Here is a 17,251-nt window from a genome sequence, read left to right as displayed (position 1 = left end):
TCCACCTCTTACATCCATACACTACTACGGGGTATCTTTCTAGATTAAGTAAAAACAGAAATCCATAGCTCCATTCCAAATGACGATCGATGTGATTAGCTCACTCAGCTTTTTTGGTGGTTGGTTTCTTTGAAATTTGAAGTCTTTCTTCATTTAGTTTGAATCAGTAGCCTAGAAGGAAATGATTTCAAACAGTTGATCATCCTAAAACTTGAAAGCCTGAAACACTTGTTAGAACATTCGTTTTGATTGCTGTTATTTATTGATTAATTCATAGCTTGAGGCAGTATGTGATCAGGGCATTTAAAGTTGCAGTCGTCTGTTTATAGTATTATTTGTCTTCTGTTCCCTTCACTGCCTGCTGCAGTCCATGGGGTCACAGAGTCAGACACAATTTAATGACTGAACAACAATTCCCTTCACACGTGGAAGAGAGGTTTGGGGGCTACCTTTTTTGGCAAACTTTTATCGTTATTATTGCTTGGAGAAACAGGAAGTGTTCTACTCTTTTTTGAAGTGTGAGAGAAATGGCTGTCTTTTTTTTTTTTTAATCTTTTGCTTTTGTTGAAATCATTTTATCTGGCCGGTAGCATCATAAAGAAACAGAGCTTTGGCAAACTCATCCTGCAAAGGTTTACTCAAATGTTTACATCTAGGTTGTTCTTGTAATTTTCACAGTAGTAGCAGTAGCGTTAGTTGCTCAGTTGTGTCCAACTCTTTGCAACCCCACAGGCTGTAGCCCACCAGGCTCCTCTGTCCATGGGATTCTCCAGGCAAGAATACTGGAGTGGGTTGTCATTCCCTTCTCCAGGGAATCTTCCTGACCTAGGGATTGAATATGGGTCTCCTGCATTGCAGGCAGGTTGTTTACCATCTACAGGGAAGATTACTAAAAGAAAATGTTGCCTGTCATTAATAATATTTTGATGTGTTTATTTAAATGCTTCTGAGTAGTGGAGATTGGAAAAGAAGCAAGCATGCAATTAAAATAGAGCTTTAAATTGCATACACTGATGCTAGACTCGACAGATGGAGATTGTGGATTAAAAAGAAGATAAATGTAGTTCCTTGATTTTACACACTTTCATCAGCCTTTTTGGAGGACAAATGGCAACGCACTTCAGTATTTTTGCCTGGAGAATCCCAGGGACAAAGGAGCCTGGTGGGCTACAGTCCATGGGGTCGCAAAGAGTTGGACCCAACTGAGCGACTAACACATAACACACAGGTATCTCTGCCATGAGTGTTTCAGACATTCGCCTCTTTTTGTAAATAATGTCTGTGTTCTGTAAGGTATTTTTTCCACAGGTTGTCAGGATTATGGTTATTTGGCAATATGGACGTTAGAGAGGACTGACTTTTTAATACACTAGTGTCTATATTGTGAAAATGCAAGTGTGTACATACAATACCTTGTTTTCCTAATTTACACACTCAGCAATGACAGAAAGATTCACACAATTATTTTGCGATATTTTTTAGCCACATTGCATTGAACAGTTTTTATATGGAATGAATGCTTGTTGGATGTTTCCCGAATGAAATGATGGAGACTTAACTTGTCAGGAGCTGAGCCTCTGTCTGGGAGAAATCCCCTAGTCTTGTGGAGTGGTCCTTCTCCATCATATGACACTTTTTCAGATGAAAAAAAATTGTAGGTTATTTTTAAAGAGTTCCATTGATTCATTTTGAGTAGTCTTGAGAAGAAGTTGGACTAAACATATTTATTAAATGGCTAAGCACCAACTTCTTTGGCTAGGAGCCACAGTCCTGAAAAGAATGAAGACAGCTTAGAGGATAAAGCATTGGACTTAAGGTTTAGCAAACAAATTAACTCTTTAGGGAGTTTATAAAGTATATAAGGTGGACAAGTGTTTACACTGTTTCATTTAAATTTTTAAATTATTTCATTACTGTTTCGAAAATGGTATTCTTTTAGAATTGCTATATTGATGAAAATCTATACATTTGTTTTAGAACATACTTGGGAGAGGTGAACACTAATAAACTTGGGACAAGCTTGTACAGGTCTTAGAAAAGCACTGATGAGCTTAACAGTTTTTTTCATTAAGGAACCAAGAATGAATCTTTTATATTCAATATTAAAGAATATAAAATCTAGAATATTCTCAGAAGAAATAGCTTGCCCCTTGAAGTCTGCATGGAACAAGAAAAAGACTGTTGTTATCAAATCCTATAGCAGTTTCCCCCCCCCCCAGCTTTATTGAGATATAATTGACATATATAACACTGTGTAAGTTTAGGGTGTACAGTGTGAGATTGGATACATATGTGTATGGGAAAATGTTGACCACACTAACCTAGTTCTTTTTAAAGATCATTGTCAGCACCGAGATTTCCAGGCGAAATTGCTGAAAGAGGATCTTGGGTTTTGATGCCAGAGAGCTGACTCTGTTGGTATAGGGGCCAGTCGTGGGCCTGCATTTCTGATAACCAGCAAGGTGACGCTCCTGTTGCTGGTCACTGATCACGCATTGAGAGCAGTCCTATGACAGATTGACACTTGATACCACCAGTGGTTAGTTTTCGTATGTGCAGTTTTGAATATATGAAAGCTCTGAGATAATCATGAGCTTATGGGAGCCATGAGCATACCAACATTTAGATAACGGGCACTTAACCGGACATAATGAATATTTAATAATGGATAAGTTAATAATTAACTTGTATTAAAATATATTTTGAGAATCATATGCATTTATATGAAAGTATCATTTTGATTTCAATCATGAGGCCTGACTGTTACCTCTTCTTCATTTTGATATATAGATAATGTATATTTTATGTGTTATATAAGTAGTACTACATATATATAGCAAAGTGCCTTTATATGTATATATACCTTGTTTATTCCATAATATTATTATTTCTTATTAAAATTGTTGCTGAACAATGGATCCTGGCTATTATCTTTGATTTACTAAATCATGTGTATAAATCATATTTAAGAGTTCAGTTCAGTTCAGTCGCTCAGTTGTGTCTGACTCTCTGCAACCCCATGGACTGCAGCACGCCAAGCCTCCCTGTTCATCACCAACTCCCAGAGTTTACTCATGTCCGTCGAGTCAGTGATGCCACCCAGCCATCTCATCCTCTGTCATCCCCTTCTCCTCCTGCCTCCAATCTGTCCCAGCATCAGGGTCTTTTGCAAGGAATCCCATCGGCTTCCCAGGATGCATATTTGAGATGGGGTGCGGTTTAGCTGGATCTCCAGAGTCACTCAGAAACGCTGGCCCTGGAACGTCTGGGGCGGGCACAGTGGGGACCTTTCCTTAGGGGCCTTGTTTGTCCCTTGTATCCACTGATTGGTTCTTCACCGTTCTCTCTCCCAGTGCCTGGAGCCCTGCAAGGTGTCCTGGGACCTGCGAAAGCAGCAGTGCCAGAGCTTCTGCGAGGTAAGGGGTGTGCATGCGGCCACAGGCCGAGCTGTGGACCAAGGAGTCCTGGGCATCCAGGGAGGGCATCGTGTCCTTCTGGGGCAGGGAGGCTCAGTTTACTTCTGGGGTGTGTGTGTGTGTGTGTGTGTGTGTGTGTGTGTGTGTGTGTGTTTAAATTCACAGTCAACAAAATTGTTGAGACTTCTAAAAGCCCAGGTGGCACTATTAGTCAAGAACCTCGCCTGCCAACGCAAAAGATTTAAGATACTCGGGTTCGATCCCTGGGTCGGGAAGATCCCCTGGAGAAGGGAATGGCAACCCACTCCAGTATTCTTAAGCTGGAAAATCCCATGGACAGAGGAGCCTGGCAGGTTACAGTCCGTGGTGTATTCACACGACTGAAGTGACTTTCCATGCGCTTAAAGCCTTGCCACTCACTGCTACCATTGTTAATTAGGCAGGAAAATAATTTTGTTTTTTACTATAAATTTTAAAAAAATGGCCTCACATGATGACTCTTCTCTGGGTGGCTCTTGGCATGAGGTTGGAATGCTCGTGCCTTTTGGAAGGAGCCTCGCGTTTTATGGGTTTCCCTGGTGGCTCAGCTGGTAAAGGATCCTCCTGCAATGCGGGAGACCTGGGTTTGATTCCTGGGTGACCAAGATCCCCTGGAGAAGGGAAAGGCTACCCCATCTGGTATTCTGGCCTAGAGAATTCCATGGACACTCCATGAGGTTGCAAAGTGTTGGACACAACTGAGTGACTTTCAGTTCACTTCACTTCACCCATGTTTTATGAGTGGTGGGGTTCTCAGATCATTTGATCTTCCTCTGGGCTGGCCACACCCCCAGGCTGAGACTGGCCCACATTTTCCTGCAGAAGGCACCTTCCTTTCCCTTTGCTCTCAGTTAGATAACAGAGCACTCCTGTCCTGGGCACCTGCTGTCTAGAGTCACTGCTTGTGCCAAAGAAAGAAGGTGCTGCTTTGTGGCACTCTATCCTCCAGGGCAGGGAGAAGACTTCAGAGTGCCTGAGATCCAACCAGTCCATCCCAAAGGAAATTAGCCCTGAAGATTCATTGGAAGGAGTGCTGCTGAAGCTCTAGTACTTTGGCCACCTGATGCGAAGAGCTGACTCATTTGAAAAGACCCAGACGCTGGGAAAGATTGAAGGTGGGAGCAGAAGGGGACGACAGAGGATGAGATGGCTGGATGGCATCACCAACTCAATGGACATGAGTTTGAGTAAACTCCAGGAGATGGTGAAGGACAGGGAAGCCTGGTGTGCTGCAGTCCACACGCCTGGCGTGCTGCAGTCCATGGGGTTCCAAAGAGTCAGACATGACTTAGCAACTGAACAAGAACAATTCTCCATGGCAGACCAGGGGCCCTGCTGTGAAGCAGACAGTCTGACCACACAGTGCCACTCAGTGTAGGGGGAGTCAGAAAGCCCACTGGGGCCTCGAGGACGTGAGTTGGGCCTACATGGGAACCAGAGCACCACCGTGGAGGGGTGGGGAGGGAAGCAGAGATGTGCCTGAGTGGTCTCAGAGGGAGACCCTGCTGCAGGTCTGCTCCAGGTGGAACCAGGGCCGATCAGAACTTCCGAGCTGTTCCAGATGATCACAGCGGTCTGGTCCTCCCCCAAGCCCTCCCCCCACCTTGTGAGTACGGTCCTGTTGCCTGAGTTTAACCTCAGAGGGCACGCAGACTCTGTCCTGAAGACATGCCTGTGGACCTGGCATCGTAACAGCCCCTGCAGTTTTAAGGTCCATGAGATACATTCACGTTCCCAGTACCATCTGACGTTCTGATGGACGTGAAGGTCATCAGAGTTGTGCGTGAACTGTGCAAGAGTGGAGGCTGGAAATTTTCAAGCCTTTGGGCTCACCCACTGCAGACACCCAGAAAGTGAATGTGAAAGTCGCTCAGTCGTGTCTGACTCTTTGCAACCCCATGGACTATACAGTCCACGGGATTCTCCAGGCCAGAAGACTGGAGTGGGTAGCCTTTCCCTTCTGCAGGGGATCTTCCCAACCCGGGGATTGAACCCAGGTCTCCTGCATTGGCAGGTGGATTCTTTACCACCTGAGAAACCCTCAGTAGAATATGTGTTTATATTGCATGCCCCTTGTCTCATAACAGATCACCCTCAAACTTAACTGGCTGAATCCACACCCAAATCTTGTTTTGTTCACTGGCTGGTTTTTTTTTCTTTAATATATATATTTTATTGACGTATACTTGACTTACAGTGTTTCAGGTTCCCAAATGATTCAGTTATACTTAAACACGTGCATCATTTTTCATATTATTTTCCATCATAGGTTATTACAAGATACTGACTACAGTTCTCTGTGCTATAAACTTTTTCTGTTGCCTGTTGCGTATTTTTTTTTTTAATTAGAACTCTAACATTCTGTTCATGAGCACCAGTATCTCATCCCACTGTTTCTTTGGGTCAGGAGCTTGGGTAGAGCTTAACTGCACTGTCTGCCCCACATCTGTCGTGATTGCAGTCAAGGTATTGCCTGGGGTCCCTTCTCATCTAGGGGCTCGACTGTGGGAGAAGTGTGCTCTAAACTCATCGCAGTCATTGGCAGGATCCATTTCCTTGCAGTGATGAGACTGTGGGCCTGTTGCATTGATGATGGGTGGCTGGGGTCCACTCTGAGCTCCTGGGAGGTGCCTGGTACCTCCCTGTGTGGCCCCCTTCAGCAACAGATCACAAAAGAGCTTTTCTCTTAAGACTGGCAGTAGCATCCTGATCTCCAGCCTGCTGACACAGAATTTTTTCTAACACAACATAATCTCAGCAGTGACAGTGCTTAACCTCAGCCGTGTTGTGTTGATTAGAAGTGTACACACACACACACACACACACACACACACACGGGAGGTGAGGACGTCAGATAGGCTGTGACCCAGTGAGGCCCACTCTGTTCCGTGTTTAATTGAGAGTTGGCGGTCTGATCACTAAGTCATGTCCAACTCTTGTGATTCCATGGGCAGAGGAGCCTGGCGGGCTGCAGTCCACGAATACCAGAGTGGGTTGCCAGGTCCTTCTCCAGGGGATCTTCCCGACCCGGGGATCGAACCTGGCTCTCCTGCATTGCAGGTGGATTCTTTATGGACTGAGCCACCAGGGAAATGTGTGTCTAATACAGAAGCAGGTAAAAGGAGGAGATTCAGGTCTCGAGACGCAGCACAGAGCTCCCTGATCAGAAGTGGAGCAGTAAAGCAAACCAATGCATGTGTGCAAAGACCAGGGGCGTGAGGCCGCCTCTGCATGCCCTATGTTCTGGAACGTGCACTCTGGTTTTATTTTGTGTTCGATTCTGCACCCAGACCACACATCCATAGGAAGAAAAACGTGCTGCTGTCAATTCTAGAGAAACAAGATGTGCTATTCGCTTGAGAAACGCATTATCTGTTAACATCCCTGAGTCTGGGGTAGTAGGTTTATGTCAGATCCCTGAAACAGGAAATACAACTGAAGGTCATTTGAAACCTTTCTCCGTGCAATTTCAGACATGCTGCAGTCCATGGGGTTGCTAAGAGTCGGACACGACTGAGCAACTTCACTTCCACCTTTCACTGGAGAAGGAAATGGCAACCCACTCCAGTGTTCTTGCCTAGAGAATCCCCCCTGGTGGGCTGCCGTCTCTGGGGTCGCACAGAGTCAGACACGACTGAAGTGACTTAGCAGCGGCAGGAGTGGGCTTCTGTGAATCTCGTTCTGTCTCAAATAACCGTGGGGGCTTCTGAACCACGTCTGGTTTATTAAAATGAGACTGGGAGCCTGCCCTCTACAATTAGTGTTGGGTCCCGCTAGGCGCAACTAAGCAAGCCCGTGAGGCAGCAAAGACCCAGCACAGCCAAAAATAAATATTTTTTAAAAAAATGGGATGTGTGTCCAAATTGTGGTATGCTGTGGCAGAAAGGTTTGTTGAAACTTGAAAGGTGGGGAAAAGAGAGGCTACTTAACATGAGGAACTTTGTAGAGAGCTCCCAGCCCAATGGTCCAAAAGCTCAAGCCTTAATATTCAACTTTAGTTGCTTTGATTGTTCTTATTCCTGTGGGTTGTTTTTTGTTTTTGCTCCTGTTTTATTGTGCTAATAAATGTCTGACTTTTGCTTAAAGAGACTGAATCCTGGAAGGACTCATTCCTGGTTCAGTGTTTTCTTTTTTTTTTTTTTTTAATTTTTTAATTTTTTTTTTAAATTTTAAAATCTTTAATTCTTACATGCGTTCCCAAACATGAACCCCCCTCCCACAGTGTTTTCAAGGCTAGGCATTCATTGAGAAGACCTGTCCATCCTTCTGGTTATTACATTTTGTGTTGAGAAGGTATCCAGGTTCCATATTGTCAAGAACCTAAGCTTTCCCTTTCTAAGAGTCCGAACCCAGGACGACTCCAGATTTTAGGCTTCTACGGCAGAAACAACTAGACAGTTAGAGACGCTTGATTTAATGTATTCACTTGTAGCTCTTCCGTCTATGCGGTCCAAGCTTTATCTTCAAAGGCGTGACCTTGCAAACCACATCCTGAAGAGCAAAACCCAGTCTGTCCTTTGCTTTTATAAATCAGGTTTTATTGGAACGTAGTCAGAACAGGTTTTTTTTTTTTTTAATGTATACAACTGCTTTTGTGTTGCAAGAGCAGAGTTGGGTAGTTGTGACATGTCGTGTGGTCCATAAAGCTGAATCTTTATCGAAAATCTGACCGTTCCCAGAAAGTATGTCCCACTTTCTGAGCAAAGTCACTCAGTCCTGTCTGACTCTTTGCAACCCAGTGGACTGTAGCCGGCCAGGCTCCTCCGTCCGTGGGATTTTCCAGGCAAGAGTCCTGGAGTGGGGCTGCCATTCACTTCTCCAGGGGATCTTCCCAACTCAGGGATCAGACCAGGGTCTCCCGCATTGTAGGCAGATGCTTTTACCGTCTTCTGAGCCAGCAGGGAAGAGGAACCACAAGGCGTCATGATACCCACATAACCCCCCTACCCAGTCAGACTGCATCCTGTCTTCATCTGTATCACCAGCACCCATGTCTAAACATAAACCATTGTTCTTGGTAAGTTTGGTCTTAGAACTATCCTGCATGGAAAAGATTTTCAGGGGCATCTTATTTGTTTGCTTTTTGGCTCTGCTAGGTCTTCATTGCTGGGCACCGGGGTTCACTAGCAGCAGCGAGGAGAAAATACTGTTTGTTGCAGTGTGGTGTAGGCTCATTGCGGTGGCTTCTCTTGTTGCAGAGCATGGGCTGGAGACGTGTGGGCTTTACTAGTTGCAGCATGCAGCCCCGGAGCTCAGGCTCAGGGAACGGAACCCATGACCCCTGCATCGGTAGGCGAACTGTTAACTATTGGACCACCAGGGAAGCCCCCAGGGGCGCATATATATATATATATATATATATATATATATATATATATGTATGTATGTATGTATGTATAAAATAACATCCCTAGAACCGATTCATCACCTTCTCATGTATTGACCCTTTCAACTTCTCATTTGATTATGGATACCGTTCTGTTTTTGCTACCATTTCAGGCTACAGGCAAAGCTAGCAATCTTATTTTTTAAACAAAAAAAAGCTAAATGTATTAGGACAGGATTCTTTCAGGACACTTTCTGTGGGTCTTAACGGATGATTTCTCAAGTGTTATGAAATGTGGTTTTTTTTTTTCCCCACAATAGGAACATGGATAGATTGTACTTTGTTGCTTTAGTTTATTAGCTATTATTCCCTTCCTCTTGCTGTTATAAAATCCTAAGAACCATGATAAATTATGAAAGTTTGTCTTACTAGTCATAAAACGCATGTCTTCCTACGTTTAAATGTTCTTTCTTACGATTGATGGAATCTTAAATTATAAGAGAAAGCATCTTTTTTCCTTGCTAACAGTAGGTAAGATAATCATCTGCGTTAGAGCTGTTGTTGCCTTACTTTTGATGGCGCAGGATACATCATAGTTTACACAGGGCCTTCTTGGTGACGATACACCTCCCACCTTTGCCTGTGATGCTTTTGACTTCCTAACATGCCCAGTCTAGCCGGATGTCAGCTGACAGTCAACACTGGCCATCTGAACTGTGCACCAGGGGTCTTAGAAAGCTGAGAGCTCACCTACATCACGTGTGAGTCAGTGAGAGAAGCGTCCCTGGTTGGTATTGAACTTGACGTTCGGTCTGCCTGGTGATCCGGTCCTCGTCAGGGTAAAAATAGGAACCAAAACGAGGCTGGCGCATTGCCACAGACAGCAACATTGATTGATTTCTTTGTGCTTTCTGATTTTCAAAATATTTTTTTCCATCTCACTCCATTTGATTTTCATGGCAATTCTCAGGAGAAGTTACGTCTGAATTTCGCTAGATGAACTTTGTGGACAATGAAGCTGACACGCAAGGAGAAAATGAGATGACATTGCTGAGAGGCAGAGAAATGAGATGTAAAATCAAGGGCGTTTGATTTCTAGTTACGTTTCTTTCCCGCCACCCTCTGTCCCCAGGCACCTCTGTCTAACCTGCTCCATGTCACAATGCCCAGAGTGGAAGACAAGAGTTTTCCGTCCCTCAGCAGAAAGTACAGAATGAGCCTCTTAGGTAAAGTCATTGTCCCAACCATTAGTGTGTTCAGAGACTTGCTCTCAAATGAGAAGGAAGCTTTGCGGGTGCAAAATCAGAGTTCATTCAAGGTCCTTCAAGGAATTAAAGGAAGAGCAAGGTTCCTCACTAACTTCAGGGTCTCCTTGGCCTTGGGATATTCCAGCATGACTGGAAAGAGACCCCCAAAAGTGTGGTGTTCATCAGACTCCAAAACTGTGGTGTTCATCACACCCCACTTCTTGCCAGCAGACCTTGTCTTTCTTCCGCTCCCCCACAACCCTGTTTTGTTGTCTTCTGATCTGGGGTGTTAAGTAAATGTGCATCACTTGAGGAATTCAGACAGAGCCCTCACCTGTCTGGGTGTGTTTCTGTAAGAGTTAAAGGTACTGAAAGAAATGGATGAGAGCTAAACAGATAAAATTATATAATCTGGCCCAGGTGTGTGCATGAGACAGCGGATCGGCCCATAGAATTTGCTGCACGTTAGCAGTCTTTGGCTTCAGTGTATCAGAACAGTAGCTGACCTGACTAGAACATCCCTGTGAAGGGTCATGTGCAGGTGGGGTTTGGTGCTGATGCTTTTGAACTGTGGTGCTGGAGAAGACTCTTGAGAGTCCCTTGGACAGCAGGGAGATCCAGCCAGTCCATCCGAAAGGAAATCAGTCCTGAATGTTCATTGGAAGGACTGATGCTGAAGCTGAAACTCCAATCCTTTGGCCACCTGATGCGAAGAGCTGACTCACTCGAAAAGACCCTGATGCTGGGAAAGATTGAGGGCAGGAGGAGAAGGGGACGACAGAGGATAAGATGGTTTGATGGCATCACTGACTCAATGGACATGGGTTTGGGTGGACTCTGGGAGTTAGTGATGGACAGGGAGGCCTGGCATGCTGCGGTTCATGGGGTTGCAAAGAGTCAGACACGACTGAGTGAATGAACTGAACTGATATACTGAAAGTTTGTACATACTGTGTCTGAGACGCAAACCGTACTTCCACTTGAGACGCATTATGGGCACACCAGCAATCCATGAGTCTGCAGTTGAGGGGAGAGATCAGGCTGGAAATGCAGACATCATGGTGGATAGACGGTATTTAAAATCATGAAGCTGGATGAAGTGGTAGAAAGACAGGAGCTCCCTGGATTATGCCCTGAACCGCAGTAGTATAAGGATGGGAGCCTAGGAAAACCAGCAAGTGGAGTAAGTTCAGTTCGGTTGCTCAGTCGTGTCAGACTTTTTGCGACCACATGGACTGCAGCACACCAGGCTTCCCTGTCCGTCATCAACTCCCAGAGCTTACTCAAACTCGTGTCCATCACGTTGGTGATGCCATCCAACCATCTCATCCTCTGTCCTCCCCTTCTCCTGCCTTCAATCTTTCCCAGCTTGAGGGTCTTTTCCCATGAGTTGGTTCTTCACATCAGGTGGCCAAAGTATTGGAGCTTCAGCATGAGTCTTCCCAATGAATATTCAGCACTGATTTCCTTTAGAATAAGTTAGTTGGTTGGATCTCCTTGCAGTCCAAGAGGCTTCTCTAACACCACAGTGGACTAAGGGAAGCTGTTAAGATGGGAGAAGGTTGAGCTTCCCCTGGTGGTCCAGTGGCTGCGACTCTGTGCTCCCAGAGGAGAAAGTCCAAGGTGGAGGTCTAAAGGACACACAGCAACAGTTTTTCAAGAAAACTATCAGTCATTCAGTCATGTCCAGAATCCCAGGGACAGAGGAGCCTGGTGGGCTGTCGTCGATGAGGTCGCTCAGAGTCGGACACAACTGACATGACTTAGCAGCAACGGCAGCAGCATGTCCAACTCTTTGCAACCCCATGGTCTGTGTATGGAATTCTCTAGGCACATGGAATACTGGCGTGGGTAGCCTTTCCCTTCTTCAGAAGATCTTTGCGACCCAGGGATAAAACTGGGTCTCCTGCATTGCAGATTGTTTTCCCATCTGAGCTACCAGGGAAATCCCCTGAAGGAAGCAGTAATGGACTGTGTCTGCAAGACGGGGGAGGTCTGAAAATTGATCACTGGGTGCTGTGATGCACAGGACATGGGCACCCTTCATAAGGGCAGAGTTAGAAGGTGGCTGCAGAGAAAGCTTGCTGGATGTGCTCCAGAGGGGTGGGCGGGCGACTTGCAGAGAGGAGGGGGGCTATAAGAACATTTCATGGACGTGAGTTTGGGTAAACTGTGGGAGTTGGTGATGGACCGGGAGGCCTGGCGTGCTGCGGTCCATGGGGTCGCAGAAAGTTGGACACGACTGAGCGACTGAACTGAACTGGACTGAAGGCACGTGGGCCCAGCTTCCAGGCATGGGTGGGTGTAAAGGGGGATGCGTGGAAGTGTTCTTTTGTTGGTGTAAGGGAGTGGTTTGCTGACGGCAGTGGTGGCTAGGAGGACCTGCACATTTTCTGAAAGTATTAGCTCCTATTACTACAACGAATAAGGTTTTATTTTTACAAATGCTGGACGTTTACCTTTTATATTTTTATAGTAAAGAAACGTGTGGGCGAGAGATTCTGGGTCGTGATCTTTGGGTAAGGTGCAGATTTGGTCCAAGTTTTCAACTTGGGGTGGAAGTCATGGAACTGAAACGGTTCACGGAATGGAGAAGAATTTTATAATCGCTATGAGATTTCCTTTACCATTGCTTTATAAAAGAAGCTGTCCTCATTAGAACCAGTTTCACAGTCCTGCAAAATGAGGATATCAAGAATAGTGAATGATGTTTTGTTGTCATTGGGTGAATTATTCACTGGGTGGAACATGTCCTCCATGGAATATAGTCTTTTTTATTTTTTATTTTTTATTTTTCTCCCCGAGCAGTGAGGCTCAATTTTCAGTGAACTTTTATGTGGCACTGGGGAGTATAGAATTATACGAGACTCTGTTGAGGAGAACTGATGAGGTTTGAAAATTTGGAACAGACTGAGACTGGAGGCTATTTGGAATGATTTAAAGACTTACCTGTCTGAGAAGAAGGACTAGGCGGGTAGCCACATGAGGAGTGGAATGTCTTGGAAATTGCTAAAGCTAATTTAAGTAAATGATAAAACATACATCAAAGCACTTAAACAGTGACAGGACATAACAGAGAAGGGGTAAATAGTAGGTGTTTTTATGATGAAGGCGAAGTACAAGGTCATTGCTTTGAAGATTCCTTGATAAAGTCCCACTGAACAGTAGAGACGTGAAAGTGTCCACTGTTTAATCACATCCAACTTGTTTGCAACCCCATGGATGGTAGCCCGCCAGGCTCCTCTGCCCATGGGATTCTCCAGGGAAGAATACTACAGTGTGTTGCCATGCCCTTCTCCAGGGGATCTTCTCAACCCAGGGACTGAACCCCCTGTCTCCCAGATTGCAAACAGATTCTTTACCATCTGACCCTCCAGGGATCACTAGTCAGTATGCACACACAGAAGGAAATGCACAGCAAACGCACACAAGTCTGTTCCTAAGTTTTAACTTCCTTCCCAAGACTGTCTGGGTGGGAAAGACGAGAAACAAGGGGCTGTGGTCAGGGGCTTTCATTCTGGGGAGACGGTTCCTGTGTGTTCTCACCCTGGAAAGGCTTGAATACATGCCAAGGGGAGACGAACAGGAGTGTGTAGCGGGAGATGCGCTGGGGAAAAGCCCAGATTTCTGGAGTCAGAGGTGAGGGCTTTGAATCACGTTTCAGTTGCAGAGATGAGAGAGAGACGGCTTCTCCATGCAGCTTCCAGGGACCAGACTGGGTCCTGCTGCACACACGTCACCTGGAGTTTTTTGTTTTTTCGTTTGTTTTTTGCTAAAGTGCAGATCCTGACCCAGCAGGTGTGGGCCATGGGCATCAGGGTCCGTGTGTCCCAGTGAGGCTGGTCAGGGACAAGCAAGTGTGTGTGCGGATGCTCCTCACAGATCCTGGGGTTCCATGTAAGTGCTCACTTTGTGTCACCTGCCGACTTGATGAAGTCTTGCCATTATCCTCTCTGGTATTCCATAGAAAGAAAGTATGCAATGACTCATAAAGGTGTTTTAAGGTGGCAGGGGGAACCCTCACTCTTTTCATCATTTAAAATGCAGAGTTACAATTGTTGCCTTGTCTCTGTCCCCAAATGAAAGGTATTTGAATGGGGTATGGAATTCCAGTGAAATATTAATAATTTCTTTAAAAAATTTAGTGATTTAAAAATAGCTCTTCATTTACTTTTGTCTTGAATATTTTCTGAAAATTTTCTGACTTGCCTTTTTTTTAAGCTGTATATAAATTATCTTTTTATTTTTCTGCCTTTTTTTTTAAAACTTGAAGTGATGTATTTGTTCTTACAGTTTTCCTTCTTTCTTTTTTTTTTTTTCTTTCTTTCGCCTGTGCTGGGTCTTCATTTCGGAGCACTGGCTACGTAGCTGAGGCATGCGACCTGTCTAGCTGTGCACAGGGCTAGTTGTCTCAAGGCATGTAGGATCTTAGGTCCCCGACCAGGGATCGAACCTGCGTCCCCTGCATTGCGAGACAGATTCTTAACCACCAGACCACCAAGGAAGCCCTCTCACTGTATGCTTTTCACTTCTTTTTTTTCTGTACCTGATTGTAATATGGTTATGGTATACCTTGATGGGGTAGACTTTATATGTCTTCTGTTTGAGGTGAGTAAGATTCTTCTAATTGTAGGCTTATACTTTTCATCAAGTTTTTTTCTTTTAACACCCTCCATGTCGTGTCTTCTGGCGACCTGATTATAAATATGATAGATTTATATGGTCTTCTCATCAGAGACTCTCTGATCTTGTTTTTTTTTGTTGTTGGTGGTGGTGTTCATTTCCCCACCTACACCCACTCTCTGCTTCATTTTGATAATTTTCATTGTTGTGACTTCAAGTTCCCATCAGGGAATCTTTTCTTCTGCAACGTCTGACACTTTTAAAATCCTATCTGGTATATTTTTTGTGTTTCCATCTTTGCTTCTGCAAGCCTCATGCAGGTCCTTCTCTCATCTTCTGTTTCTCTTTTCTCTGTGTCCATGTTTTCTTGTATATTCCTAAGGTATACGGAGCATATTTATAATATCCTCTCATGTCTTTTTCTTCTCATGTCTTTTTCTGCCAATGACATCACCTTTAGACTTTCTAGTTCCATTTTGCTTGCGTGTCATAGTTTCCTGCTTCTTTGCACACCAGCTGATCTTTTGACTAGATGTCACTTTTGCGTGTTCTCAATTCTGCTGTATTTCTGTGAAAAGCATTAGACTCTTCTGGCATGGAGAGAGTTGCTTGACATCAGTTTCTCCTGCAGAGACTTGCTTTTAAACTTTCTTAGTGCTGAGTCAGAGCAGCCTTTTCCCGGGGCTCATGTGTCCCCGTTACTAAGGTGATTAGAGAAGGAAATGGCACTGAACTCCAGTATGCATGCCTGGAGAATCCCATGGACAGAGGAGCCTGGCAGGCTACAGGCCGTGAGGTTGCAGAGTCAGACATGAATGAGCCACTGAGCAGTAAAGTGATACTTCTCTTGGGACTCTGTCCGATGTCGTGTGTATTCTGTTTCCTCTCTGCTCTGACGGCTGGAATGGGAGGTGCTAGGCTCCTTGGATGGAGAAGACACTGGCACCCCACTCAAGTACTCTGGCCTGGAAAATCCCATGGACGGGGGAGTCTGGTAGGCTGCAGTCCATGGGGTCGCTAAGAGTCACACATGACTGAGCGACTTCACTTTCCCTTTTCCCTTTCATGCATTGGAGAAGGAAATGGCAACCCACTCCAGTGTTCTTGCCTGGAGAATCCCAGGGCCAGGGGAGCCTGGTGGGCTGCCGTCTATGGGGTCACACAGAGTTGCACACGACTGAAGCAACTTAGCAGCAGCAGCAGCAGGCTCCTTGGAAGTCTAGGTGTGCTTTGCCCTGGTGCTTTCTCTTCTGGTGCTTTCTGCAGTTCTTGTGAGCTTTCACCACGTGCACATTCAAAAAGCAGTATTCAGCCCAACCCCGGGGGGTCCCTCACACCTATCTGGGTTTCTTTGTTCAGTTCCATCCTTCCTGATTTTTTGCTCACAGGACCTACACATTTCAGCCTCCTCAAACTCTTTTGGCTAGGCTGAGCCTTCATTGATTTGCGCAGACTTTGCTCTACTTCCAACAAAGGTCCGTCTTGTCAAGGCTATGGTTTTTCCAGTGGTCATGTATGGATGTGAGAGTTGGACTGTGAAGAAAGCTGAGTGCCAAAGAATTGATGCTTTTGAACTGCGATGGTGGAGAAGATGCTTGAGAGTCCCTTGGACTGCCAGGAGATCCAACCAGACCATCCAAAAGCAAATCAGTCCTGAGTGTCCATTGGAAGGACTGATGCTGAGGCTGAAACTCCAATACTTTGGCCACCTGATGCGAAGAACTGACTCATTGGAAAAGACCCCGATGGCTGGGAAAGAGTGACTGAGCTGAACTGAACTGCTCTACCTGCAGCCAGTGGGAGCTACTCTCTATTTGTGATGCACACCATTTCTCATTGTGGTGGCTTCTCTCGTGGCCGAGCACGGGCGCCAGGCACACGTTTCTTCAGTCACTGCAACACTCAGGCTTGAGAGTTGCAGCTCAGGAGCTCTGGAGCACGGGCTCAATTAGCTGTGGCTCTTGGGGCTTAGTTGCTCTGCAGCATCAGGGAATCTTCCCAGACTGGGAATCGAACCTGTGTCTCCGCCGTTGGCAGGCGGTGATTTTTATCCACTGTGCCACCAGGGAAGTCCCAGCCTCCTCAAACTCTGGTCTCTTTCTCCTCAACTCAGAAGCACCTGTCAACATCTGGCCGGGCCCCATGGACTCGAGCCTGCCTCCAGGCGTGCATTTTCAGTCATCTCTGGGGTCACCGCATGTGTGTGAGCTCTCAGGGAACACAGCCCTGGGCAACCTGGGCACCATTATCTGAACGGCTCCGGTAAAGTGTAAGGGTCGGTCACTTTTATCAGAGTAGTAGTAGGAAAGTGGCGTTCTTAAAATACGTGTTTCTGATTTTCTCCTAACTTGATAGCATTCACGGCCATGGTCTAGTTTGCCTGGGAAGCAATTTAATGTTCGTCACATTTAATCCATTAGGATATATAACTGGGTTTCTAAGCAACTCATAATTGCATTTCCGAGCCCAGGTTAGAAATGTTTGAATTGAGAATTCTTTTTCCGATTTCACGAATACTTAGTCACTAGATGCCTTCTTTGAAAGATGCAGCTGGCAGTTTGGGTTGTTTTGTCTAAATAGGTTAATGTATTTATTTGTAA

At 45.4% G+C, this 17,251-nt stretch overlaps 1 protein-coding gene across 6 annotated transcripts in view; it reads left to right on the top strand.

The window, feature by feature from the left end:
• LOC138929710 (anosmin-1-like) overlaps nt 1–17,251 on the top strand; it is a 223,020-nt gene that overhangs the window by 126,802 nt on the left and 78,967 nt on the right. For all 6 annotated transcript variants that reach the window (XR_011446057.1, XR_011446056.1, XM_070289549.1 and 3 more), the window contains exon 3: nt 3,354–3,416. Coding sequence is in view for 4 of the 6 variants with exons in the window: in XM_070289549.1 (XP_070145650.1) it covers nt 3,354–3,416 (63 nt within the window). In the remaining 2 variants the exon portion in view is untranslated. The remainder of the gene's footprint in view (nt 1–3,353; nt 3,417–17,251) is intronic.

This window comes from Ovis canadensis, chromosome Y (assembly GCF_042477335.2).
Source record: "Ovis canadensis isolate MfBH-ARS-UI-01 breed Bighorn chromosome Y, ARS-UI_OviCan_v2, whole genome shotgun sequence".
Lineage (NCBI taxonomy): Eukaryota > Metazoa > Chordata > Mammalia > Artiodactyla > Bovidae > Ovis > Ovis canadensis.
This window is presented reverse-complemented; position numbering and strand designations above follow the sequence as displayed.